Below are 12,783 nucleotides of genomic sequence, written 5' to 3' on the forward strand. Positions count from 1 at the left end.
ATTCCTTGGTTAGGTTTATTTCAAGGTATCTTTTTATCTTGCTTTGTTGCTGAAAGTGTTTAACAGAGCTAGGACCCGTGTGTGTGTGTGTGTGTGTGTGTGTGTGTGTGTGTGTGTGTGTGTGTGTTGTTGTAGTCTGCCAAAAAGAATGATTTCCTCTTTGTATCCTTTTCTAGTTTCTTCTCATGTCTTATTGCACTAGCTAAAATGTTACTATATTGAATGTAAATTAAAAAATATATACATTGAACCATCCCCACATGTCTAGAAAAAAATAACCAACTTGATCATGGTGAATGATCTTCATGATATGATCTTTAATTCTGTTTACAAGTACTTTACTGAGAATTTTTGCATCTGTGTTCATAAAGGAAATTGGTCTGTATTTTTGTTTTTGTTGTCTTTATCCTGGTACCAGGGTAATACTGGCTTTATGAAAGGTTTGGAGGACTGGAGAGATGAAATCTAAGATGGCTGCTTAAGCCAAAGCAACATAGCATGAAAGCGCACCCCTAAATATCTCTACATCCACAGACCACAAAGGCTACCGTAAGCCTTAAAGAAACCCTTCTTGAATAGGAGGAATTGTGGGTCCCGAAGGGGATAAGTACTCCACAGGAAGACCAACAGAGTCAACTAACCTGGATCCTGGGGGCTCTCTAGAGTCTGAACCACCAACCAAAGAACATACAGGCCTGGACCTAGGCCTCCCTGCTCATACATAGCAGGTGTGCAGCTAGACTTTCATGTGGGTCCTGAACAACTGGAGCCCGGGTTATCTCAAAAGCTGCTGTTTGTCCATGGGATATGTTCTTCTAGCTGGGCTGCCTTGTCTGGTCTCAGTGGGAGAGGAAGTGCCTAGCCTGGGAGAGATTTGAAGTGTCAAGGGGGCAGAGGAGAAGGGGAGTGGGGAGGGGGTATTGTGGGAAGGGGGTGACTGAGATAGGGCAGAGAGCAGGGTGTAAAGTGAATAAGTTGGAAAAAAAATTAAATTAAGAGAGAGACAGAGAGACAGAGTGAGACCTTTCTCCTCAAAGTGAACAGAGATAAAAGCCAAGAGCCATGGCTGCAGACGATGCTGAGAATAAAGGGAGAGTCTAGACAAGCCACCGACAGACATCGGGCTCAGGAAAGAAACACTGCAGAAGAAACTGGAAGACTCTAAGAGACGCAGGATGAAGATGGAGGCTGTGAAGGATTATTTTCCAGGCAGGACATTGGCATAAGAACCACGAACTCACGGCAGTTTTCCAGTGATAACCTACTTATCCAACTGTGTGTCTACTTGTGAGCCATCAGGCAATGATGGTTATTTCAAAACCCAGGATCATATAGACAGCACTGATTAACCTACAGGATACCTAACAGAAAGAAAACTAACAAACAGGGGAAACAGAGGAACAGGGGAGAGGGTGGTTACGGTGAAAAGAAAATGGAAGCTGGCAGAGGGACCAAGATACCCCATGGATATGTCTGAAATTCTGAAAGAACAACATTTACTAATAGAAACCCACGAAAACCAAAGCTAATGAAAAGCTTCCCCCTTTCAATTATGCCTGACCTTCCACCAGGTTAACCCTCAACCCCTTTAAAGCTCTTTCCAATTTTTGTGCAAAATGCATATATGACCTATTAGAGAAGAAAATGGAGTTTTCACATGTCTGCCACTACTAAAGACAATTTATAACTTTAATCTGTTCTTGATTACAGGAAGGGCATGTTATGTGTTACACTGAATGAAGTTGAGTGTATCAGGAGGCAGGGGAATGTTTTCAAAACTCTAAATGGCCCTGAGCTGCTAAGATGTGTCATTACTTTTAGTTTCTGTTTTCTGCCAGCTACTTCTAACTTCTGTCATTTGGTCCACATAAGATTACAGAAAAGGGGAGCTGCCTGCAACAACTGGCAGAATCTTCTCGTCACACCTGACTAAAGATTTTCTACACTTGCAAGTTCCATGTAAGTGAGCCCGAACGAGACAGGCACTCCCGAAGCCAAGCGAACAGTGTGTGTTAGTTAATGAGATGCCACTACTTTTTTATAAGAATTTTTTATTCATTCACTCACACACAAAATATATTTTTATTATTGTTTTGGGTTTGTGTATACGATATGTGTAGACACAGGTGCCATGGTACACATGTGAAGGCCACAGGACAACTTGTCAGATCCACCTTCAGGTGGGGTCTTAGGGTCACACTCAGGTTGTCAGTCTCGTGTGTCAAAGCACTTTCACCTACTGAGCCGTCTCACTGGCCTCAAAACTGTATTTGACAGCCAGGTACGGGGCTGAGGCAGAACTGCCATGATTTTCAGGCCAGTTTAGGGTACACAGTGAGCCCAGCCTGAGTTACAGGACAAGATTCTCTTTCAAAAGCATAAAAACAACAAACACACAAAAATATGCATCTGAGTGTTCCAGGCACAATGGTGACGACAATGGAGAAACTCTCTTAAAATTTATCTCTGACAGAAGAAACAACAGAAGACAGAGCTGTTGGGCCTGGGGAGAAGGCAACTGAAGATGACTGGACTATCGTTAGATAAAACCGTGAGTACACAGTCAGACAGGAAAGCCATCTCTTTGTATGATACTGGGGTTGAACCTAGAGCTTCATGCATGCCAGTGAAATGTCCTACAGTTGAACTTTATTCCACTGGGGACCGATTAAATACACACACAGACACACACACAGACACACACAGACACACACACGGTTCCTGTGTGTACCCCATCCTATCTCCCTTCTGGGACTGTTTTGGCTGTGCTGTAAATGGTTTCAGGGGCAGACCAGCTTCCTCCCATACCTCCAGGTCTCCTGGAACTCTAGAGCGTGCTGTGCACCATCTCCAGGTGTAGAAGCAGGAAGCAAGAAGCAGGAAGCAGGAAGCAGGGCAGGCCTTCAGAGGACCTCAGGATGGAAGCTGTAGGGTGCCCATGCTGCTCTCCCAACTTCACAGGAAAAGTCAATCAGTTTGGTTTCAGTTCGTGAATTGGTTTTAAAGGAGGCAGAATCTCTTTTCATAGTCTCCAACTATTTGCTGTTTGTACCAATCTTATCACCTCAAATCAAAACCAAAGTCCTCTAAGATTTGATAGCACAGACGCTAGGTCTAAGAATGCTTGACAGACAACTGCAGTCAGAGGGGCCCATGTTCTGTTCTTGCCATGGTCCAGCCTCACAAGTGTTGACCTCAGACACGTGTGTGTCCTATTTCCATCAGGTATACCCTCCTTTCCTTAAGATCAGGAATGGTTCTGAAAGCAAACTCTTCTGCCTGACTAACCCTGGCTGGCTGGCAGTAGGTTTGAGTACTTAAGTAGACTAAGTTTTCATAGCTATTGACACTCATTTCAGATTTTAGCACAATTGCAGGTCCAATAATGAAACCATCAGCCAAGCCTAACTGCAAACATTCATTCATTCATTCATTCATTCATTCATTCATTCTTATTAACAAACATACACAGCAGGGCTGGCTCAACTGTTAAGAATGCTTGCTGCTCACAGAGGGCTGGGATCTTAGCACAGTCAGAGGCTCTGCTGTTTCTGGCCTCCACAGACACCTGCACACATGTACATGGACACACAGTAAAACATACACACCCAATAAAATGTTCAAAAATTCATGAAAGTAAAGTTAAAATAAGAAAAAAGGTCAAGCGAGCTTCAGAGAAACATTTATTTATGCCCAATCAGTTCAAGGAGTGGTTGGTTTAGTCACACTGAGGTTAAAATGTCTGATGTACAATAGGCATTTACATTAGTATACATGCCAATAAAATCAAACATCTTGCTATTTTCTTAAAAAAAGTGCTTCTTCATAGGATGGAGGTATCCACAGACTACCTTTTTTAAAGGAAAAAGAACATAAAAACTTCAAAGGCATTGTCTGATGGAATGTAATTTAGAGTCTTGCCTAAAGAAGAGAACAAGATACTATTATGGCATTATGGCATGAAATTCTTTTCTCCTTGGACCTGTTAGGTAATAGTTCTGACATCCATTAACAAGTACTTTTCTTGACTTAGTAATATCTCTTAACAGTAAAATATAAATGCTTAGCAACTGAATATATTAAAAACAACCCCCCTGTTGAAGTGCTGCAGTGACAGCGTGGAGGAGTCCATGCCTTGTGCTTGCTGTCTGTTCTCTGCTCTCTGTAGGACAACAGAGCTCTCCCGCTCCCCACACACTGCTTCCAGGCAGGCCACAGGCTATGAAAAGGCTTCACTCCTGGTTTGTTCTTTTGTTTTGTTTTTCAAGACAGGGTTTCTTTGTGTGTTTTTGCTTAACTGCCGTGTACTTGAACAAAACATACAGTAACTTGTAGAAATGTTTTAATCAAGGGCTGGACTGTATTACTTTGCCATTTTGCCAACTGCAAACACTTTTTGTCTTAAAATGAAGCAGGATATTTTCATTTTCAATGAAACTCCAGGCAAGGAAAAACTAAAGACAAAGCCACAGATCTTTCCATTGTGCTACATTACCTGAACCCTTCCATTAAAAACTCAATTACCAGGTTATTGCACCATTTCCTGCTTTAAAGTATGGTAAGCAGATAAAAATATTTAAAATTAGTCAAAAGTAAACAAAATGGTTCAAACAACTTCACAAATACCAACATACAGCAAGCACTGACAGTTACATAGTGGTTCTTTCATTGGGAACTGTTTTAGAGAACTAGCATACTTAATTTGGGGGCAACACACACACACTCACACACACGGCTTTATTACAAAGGATTCAAGATGGCAACTACTTACAATCCAGTGCCAACATGGATTATAACAAATCCAGTGAGTATTTTGTTTTTCAATTATTCATAGAAAATTTAATCCTGATTAAGTATCCTTGGGCAGGAATTCATGGGTAGTTGATGACTGAAACCAACATTCATGTGAAATGCTTCTGTTAATTTAATCTGTGTCTACAGCTTAATTATGATTGGGGATTCCGCATAAGAGAAATGAATTATCTCAGGATTAAAATTTCAGTGCCATAACACATACTACTTTTTCATTCTTTCTTTTTAAACACAAAAACCTGCTTGTCCCTTACCCACGTCCCCAGACTTAAAAAAACCTTCTGTTCTTCCAACCAATGTAATGTATCTATGATTTTCCACACATTATCCAAAATCCTTTCCCAATCAAGATACCACCTGGCAAGGCCAACAATACAAGAAGAAATTGCAGAATAACTCCACCCGTGAATAAACAAAAGGTAATTCATTTAACTGTTAACGTATTTTCTATTTATTTCCTGAAGTAATTTCACGTTCCAGTCCTTTACATTGTAATTTGAAATGCATGGTCTTTAAAGCATAAGAGGAAGTCGTTTTAAAGTCAGCACATCACACTGACTTCATAGCTGGGCTGGCTGGACACACAGGCAAGTACTGCGGAGGTGAGCACTGTAAGACTATCAGGCCTGAGGTTGCTACTGATGAGGGGTCCCAAGTGTGACCACCTGGCTCACATATAACCTAAGCAGTCTGTTTCACATTTATTTCCACGTGGAAACTGCTTCAGTCACCTCGAAACAACACTCATTCTTGGAAGTTCACCGTTTGCGTCCACTGCAGAGCATTTCTTACTTTCTGCTGACACCGCTGTCATCCAGTTCTATAAATGCTCGGCTTGCACAGACAGCAAAGGCACACAAGACGGCACTGCGCTGGATCCTACTACACTTCTCCATTCATTTGTTCTTTCAACAAAAATCAAGCATCAGAAATGAGGGCGCCCTTTGTGTGCAGACGAGATGGCCAGTGGCAGTGTCACTGAGGAGAGCGAGGAGACCTCCCAGTAAAGACTGTGGGACAGGAAAAGTCTGTACAGAATGACCATGGACACAGCCTGGCAAAGGATGACACCTATTGTAATGACCTGTAAGAAAACAAAGGGAGTGTCTCATCATGCAGAGCAGCAAGGGTGCATTTAACGTCCCATGAATCCACCTCTGGGTTGTGCACCCAGTCTACCCTCCTTTGCCTTTCACCACGGGTTCAATTCATAAAACACATTCCAGAGAAAGGAGGCTTACCTTCAGGACTGAGTGTTCAAGGGTAAAATCCTTTTGATGCTTACTTTCCAGATGCCAAAGTAGGACAGAAAAGTACCTTGTCTCCCACGTTACAGACGGGCATCTGGCTAATTAGAACAGCAGCAGCGCATGCTCCTATGTGAACACTGAAGGCACTCAGGTCCCACCTACTCCTGTCTGTAGGCCATCACTAATGGCAGAGCGCGCTGAAGAGCCGCGGCCATGGGCTGCTGAATGCAGGCGGGCACTAACACCGTCAAAGTCGGCTGCAGACTCGACTCTGCACTCTGCTAAAGCCACTCTGCTTCTCTGCCTATCTTGGCTGTTACAATACAGTAAACAACTACAATCATTTCTTTTAAAAAATTCATTACATAGCCTCTAATTTAATTCATAAAACAGGATTCTGAAATTGCTATGACTCATAAAAGTTATTTCTAGGCTGGGTGTGGTAACATGTGCTTGTAATCCAACACTTGAAAGGCAGAGGCAGGAGGATCAACTGTACTACAATTGAGGCCCAGGGCTATGTAGTCTGATCCTGTTTCAAAAGCAAACAGACCAACAAAAAAATTTCTAACGTTTTGCTTATAAACCGGTTTTTAAGCTCTTTTTCAATGTTTACAACTTCTAATTTATGTATTCAACAATGTTAATTTTTTTAAAAGAATTTTAAAGAACTCAAGAAACTTCTGGATGGCTAAGTAGGTAGGTATCTCATACTTAAACATGTTTTAAATACTCAAAACCACTTTCCTGCCAACTATTACTGACCTTATCTCTTTGGTAGTCATTAAAAAGGACAGCAATGCATGCCAGCGCTGGCTGGCATAAGAACCACAGGATGCAGCCCTGGAAGAAACAAACAAAGTAAGAACTGTGCCATTCAGATGCGCCAGATTAAAGACAAACCCAAGCACAGCAGGTCATGGGCACACACTATTCTTCTAAGCACTAGCAACCCTTAAAGCAGGAGCCCTGCAAATCTGAGGGTAGCCTGGGCTACAGAGATCCTGAATCAAATATCAAAGAACAAGGTTACTAATATACTTAGGGCCTAGAGAGGAGAGCTGGATCAGTGGTTAGGAGGATTTCTGTTCTTGCAGAGGACCCGTATTTAGTTCCTAACACCCATATGGCAGCTCACAACTTTCTTAATTCTAGTTCCAGGGTATCTGATGCAGTGTGTGTGTGTGTGTGTGTGTGTGTGTGTGTATGCATACATATACATACACACAGACAAAGGCAAAACACACATATGCAAAAAATGAAATCTTAATACTCTTTTTCTTAGGGAATTGCACCTCAGAGTAAACTTGAAATAAAATGTAGAAATTTATTTTTGCTCTGACATTAACACTTCTTTTCCCTAACCAAACTGTTAATTTTTAGAGTATTTACAATACTACATTTGCAAATTTGTTACAAATGGATACTATTTCTGCAAAAAGAAAAAAACCGCAAAGCCACATTTACATGTCCATATGGAAATAAATTTAGTAAAGCTCTCCAAGCCTGGCTCATGGGGTCACTTGTTTCAAGGGCATTGCAGAGGAGAAGCAATGGCCAGGGAGACGGGAGACTTCGTATTATGGTTTCTAGCCCCTTCCTCTATGTTCCCATGGAGCCTGGCGACGGATCTCTTTTTCAAAATTAAATGTGAAACAAGTTGATAATGCTTGGGCACTTTCAAGATTGAGGAGCAAGAAAGACAAGCGTTCAGAATGTTCCTACTCGTAGAAAGAGGGGGAAATGCAGAGAGGAATGCATGTATTGATTTCCTGGCAGAGGCATCAGGGCTGGCGGCACTGGCTCTGAGGAAGTGATGAGAACTAGGGAGAGAGAGAAGCTCAGACACTCTGCGTGACTCTACAGCGCTCGATTAGATGGGTGCTCGAGAATCCAATCTACCCTTAGACATTAAGGCACAGGCGGAGTACAGACACAGTGTGATGCAGATGCCCACGCAGCACGTGTGCCAACCCTGGGCCGCACATGCTCTTAACCAGAAGGACACCTCCTCACGCTTGTTACAAAACACTGGAACTCCAAGAGTAACAGTTCACACAGTTAATGGCTGCTAACAAATATTTTTTTTAAATCCCACAGCAGAAAAGAAAAGTCACTACTGATAAGGAAAACCCATGGTGAGGGAGAGCGAGCAGCCCTCAACACTGCATGGAAAATACAGTTCCCTGGGTTCTGTAAATGGCTTCATAGCCACATCATGAAGGCCATCAAGATGAGCTAGAACCAAGGGCTTAGCGTGGTGCTCGTCACACAGAAGGCATGCAACCATTAGTAACTTCCCACAGGAAGGAGTGGGAATCGGACCATTGGAAGCCACTTCCGGCCCGGCTCATACTTTGGCAAAGGTGATGTAGAATTCTCTCTTGAGCGTGCTTCTCTCCATCGTGATGATCTGATAGAGTCCACAGCCCAGTGACAGTGCTAGGCAAACCCGTAGGACGATCAGCAGGAGCCCGGCTAAGCTGCTGTGCGAATGGGAGCTGTGCTGAGGACTGTCTTCAAACTGCTCCCAGAGTAGCAAGATGCTCTGGAAATAGTGAGAATGAGAGAAACCGACCTATTTACAATGCAGAGTATTTCGTTAACTCTTTGGTAACTATCTCCTTATATGTTAGGACAACATTCCTGAGGGATGGATGCAAACAAGCATGTGACTGTAAAGGCTGTCAATCAACAATGTAGTTCTTTTCCTTACTCTCATAATCCTAGGGGATTTCTATCACATGACACACAGTGAAACAATGAAACAAGACCAACAGCTACAACCATATCCTGGTCAAATCCATCTTCTGTAAGAATAAATTCAGACTGAAAATGGAGAGAATTCGAAATTCCCTCTAGCCCACCTCATTCCATCCCAACCCCACCTCACTATCTCAAGGCTAACTTGCTTGGTTTTCAAGTCTTGATATGTATCCCTGTATAGCCTGGGCCTCAATATGAAGACAAATCTAGCCTCAAATGTCAGCAATCTCTTTGTCTCTGCCTGTGGACACCTAGCAATACAGGCATGCCTCACCACGCTCAATTTCAGACCACTTGCAAATGGCTCAGAATTGTCTCTAACGTAATGTACCACGTCAGAATTGTTGATGCTAAGCTTCATTTTTCCTGGTCCATTTTTGTCTGTTAATTTACATTTTATTTTACCATTAATGTTAGTGTGTGTGCATTCGCAAGAATGTGCCACACCATGCACGTAGAGCTCAGATGACAACTTTGTGGGTTCTTTCCTTCCGTGTTTACATGGGTACTGAACTCAAGATGTTATGTTTGCATGACGAGGCATCTTGTTAACCTAAAACCACATTTCTATATTGGGTGTAAGCTCCTCAGGCACTGTTACACACCCCATCTTTTTACTGTAACAGTAAAAAATGTAGCATGTCTTCTTTCTGCTGTTCCATTACTGCTGCCCATGGTCCCCCTGTCTCTACTAAACACCAACTGCTTCAATCACTCAATCTTTTTACCATCAAATATGCCTTAGGGCTTCCCATGTAAGCTCAGCATTCAAAACTGACTCTAGTCACTTCCAAACACCTTCAGTAAATAAAATTCAATAAATCCAATTCTTCGGCTGGGCGTGGTGGCTCATGCATTTAATTCCAACACTAGGAAAGTGTAGGCACATCTCTGTGAATTTCAGGCCGGCATGGTCTACATGAGGCTCATCTCAAAACAACAAGAATCCAGTTCTTTGGCCTTCAGGGGTTGCCGTAGCCTCTCACTATCCTCACCTGCGCACACTGTCTCTCACTGCACACACACTGTCTCTCACTGTAAACACATAGTCTCTCACTACACACAATCTCTCACTACACACACACTGTCTCTCACTGTAAACACATAGTCTCTCACTACACACAATCTCTCACTACACACACACTGTCTCTCACTGTAAACACATAGTCTCTCACTACACACAATCTCTCACTACACACACACTGTCTCTCACTGTAAACACATAGTCTCTCACTACACACAATCTCTCACTACACACACACTGTCTCTCACTGTAAACACACTGTCTTACTCCTACTGTACACACACTAACTCTCACTGCACACACATTCTCACTGCACACACATTCTCACTGCATACACACTGTCTAACTCTCAATCACACACACTCTCACTGCACACACTAACTCTCACTGCACACACAGTCTCTTACTGCACATACTGCCTAACCCTCACTACACACACACTGTCTAACTCTCATCAACACAGCATTTTTAGTAGATGGGCTACTTTTATTACCCTCACAAAAGAAACATTCTTTGGAGACATAAAACTTGCAATTCTTGGGGTTAAGGAAATACCTCAGACTTAGGCAAACTGCTTGTCTTAAAAGTGAGAGGACATGAATTCATATAGAACACCAGATGTACAGCTATTACATTCAGTCAAGTGTATAAAGTTAACTGGAGCAACTAGAAAGGCAGACTTTAAGAACGTAACCATACTTATATCTAACACACACAGTGCATATTGAATAAAGCTTTTCCTTTTTGTTCTTTGGCAGTTTCATACATGTACATAATACTTTTGAGTCTTTTCATTCCCTTTACACTCTCTCGTCCTCCACCTCCTCCACTGAACCCCTTCTTCCCAGTACTCCCCTTCCCACCTTTATGTCTTTTCTGTTGGGGAGGGTAAGTATTAATCAGGGTAGCTTACATGGCTAGGAGACCATGGACAGCGTGTCAATGGCTACAGCACTGAGACAAGTGGCAAGCCCTCTTTCAGCAACCATTAACTATTAATACCAGTCAATAACTGTCAATCCCAAGAAGGAGCAAGTACTACCTCCACAACCCACAATAAAAAAGCTGGGTGTATAAGCATGTGCTTGTGATCTTATACACACAAACACGCATAGACAAACACACACACATTCATATACCCTTGCTCATATACTCATGCCTCTCCCACAAACATGCAGCACACACAATCACAAACACACATATAGTGCTATTACTAAAAGCACTATTTCTCTCTTAGATTAAATTACACCTGTTTTTTTTTTAACTACACTTTTAACCTTGAATATTTCAGCAAAGAACTATGATTATAGAACTACCATTTCCCCTTAGTCAGTTTTCCATATTAGGACTGTTTTCCACAGTCATATGTTAATGTGACTATACTACACGTGAGTAGACATGTATGTGGTTATGTACTTCCGGATGGCTTGTATCATCAGCATTGTTTGCCTGCTGTCACTGAAGAGAGCAGGTATGTCTGACACAAGCTTCAGCCCCTTCAGGGTAACTACCGGTTGGTTATTTGTGTCAATGAACTAAACTTACATGAAATGATATTGATAAATTTCTAGGAGTCTTTACATATTTATCTTAAAATATAAGTTGCTTGCTTACAACTTTTAGGAGAGCTGTGCTTGGAGAAATGAGAATGTACATGATTGTTAAACATTTTTATGTATATTTTATGTGTAATTTTTTTTTTTTTTTTTTTTTTTTTTTGCCTGCCAAGGTCAGAAAAAGGTGTCTGATTCTCTGGAACTGTCAGCCAGCATGTGGGTGCTGGGAATTGAACATGGGTCCTCTGGAGGAGCAGCCAGTGATCTTTACAGCTAAGCTATCTCTCCACACTAAGAAATGCTAATATCTTTTTAAAAAATATTTAAGAAGACAGAAAAAGTAGGGAATGATTTTCTAGAAAGCCAGTAGGAAGTGTATTCCGAACCTTGCTATGCACATGTACCAGTGCCCAGATTAAGGAGATTATTTCACCTGTAGTCTAACCTCCGCCCCTCCACATTCCTCCTGGCCCAGGTGTGTGTTGTTAGCAGAAGCTGAGCATCAGCTCACCTGTGTGATAACAATGAACACCGCGATGCCTGTGGACGCAGGGGTGGAGTCCCACTGCAGGGGTCTGCTTTGAGACTTCTTCATTCGGACTATGGTCCAGCCCATGCACAGGCTCAGAAGTAGGTACAGCATCTGAATTTGGGAGGCAATGTCAAAAACTAAAGGAAAATGAAAATAAAAGTCAATAAAGTTTCACAATTCACAGAATTTGGGACATTTTATATTGAGGTGAGAAAACCCCTTTTAAATAAAAGAAAGGCATTTTTTAAACCACAAAATGAACTAAGAAAGTTAAATAAGATTATTGTTTAATAATTCTAAAATATTAACTACTTGGCATAAAATTTGTAATTGGTTACAAAAATAACTAAAATAAGGTCAATGCTATCACTGAAAAATGTAGATACATAGCTATATATACACATGTCTAACCTTAAAGCTATTTCTTCCTTTTCATTAAAACTCTTATTGCTATGTACAACTTTAACAAAAATAAACTTTAAATATAATTTCTGCAATGTAGAAAGATCAGTACCCTTTCCGAGGGCGCCAGTGAGGTTTGCTGGATAAGCTGTAATAGGGGGTACTTTGTAAAACTGTTAATAGGAGACTATGAAATTTCACAGCCATGGCATCTGATATGATACGATGATATGAATCCTATTGACAAATGAAGAGCTCCAGGAACTAGCGCCAGGCGCCACCAGGTGGCTGGCACTTGCACTGCAGGAGAACTCAACTATAAAAGAATCCAACAAACTACCGGCAGGTAGTGCACACCACACAGAAACAAACAAAAATACTTAAGTGCTTCAGTTCTATGTATATTTATCTTAAAATGTCAGTTGCTTGCTTACAATAAAA

The 12,783-nt window shown here is 41.7% G+C and overlaps 1 protein-coding gene across 3 annotated transcripts in view; it reads right to left on the minus strand.

The window, feature by feature from the left end:
- Window positions 1-3,670: 3,670 nt before the first annotated feature.
- Window positions 3,671-12,783, minus strand: part of Gpr180 (G protein-coupled receptor 180) — a 29,808-nt gene continuing 20,695 nt past the window's right edge. For 2 of the 3 annotated variants that reach the window (XM_034497965.2, XM_034497962.2), the window contains exons 6-9: window positions 11,920-12,077; window positions 8,419-8,610; window positions 6,828-6,905; window positions 3,671-5,896 (exon numbers count right to left, since the gene is read on the minus strand). In XM_034497965.2, the coding sequence (XP_034353856.2) occupies window positions 5,738-5,896; window positions 6,828-6,905; window positions 8,419-8,610; window positions 11,920-12,077 (587 nt within the window). In that variant the 3' untranslated portion in view covers window positions 3,671-5,737. The remainder of the gene's footprint in view (window positions 5,897-6,827; window positions 6,906-8,418; window positions 8,611-11,919; window positions 12,078-12,783) is intronic. The other variant, XM_076930588.1, reaches the window with a different exon arrangement.

Source organism: Arvicanthis niloticus, chromosome 3, assembly GCF_011762505.2.
Source record: "Arvicanthis niloticus isolate mArvNil1 chromosome 3, mArvNil1.pat.X, whole genome shotgun sequence".
Taxonomy (NCBI): domain Eukaryota; kingdom Metazoa; phylum Chordata; class Mammalia; order Rodentia; family Muridae; genus Arvicanthis; species Arvicanthis niloticus.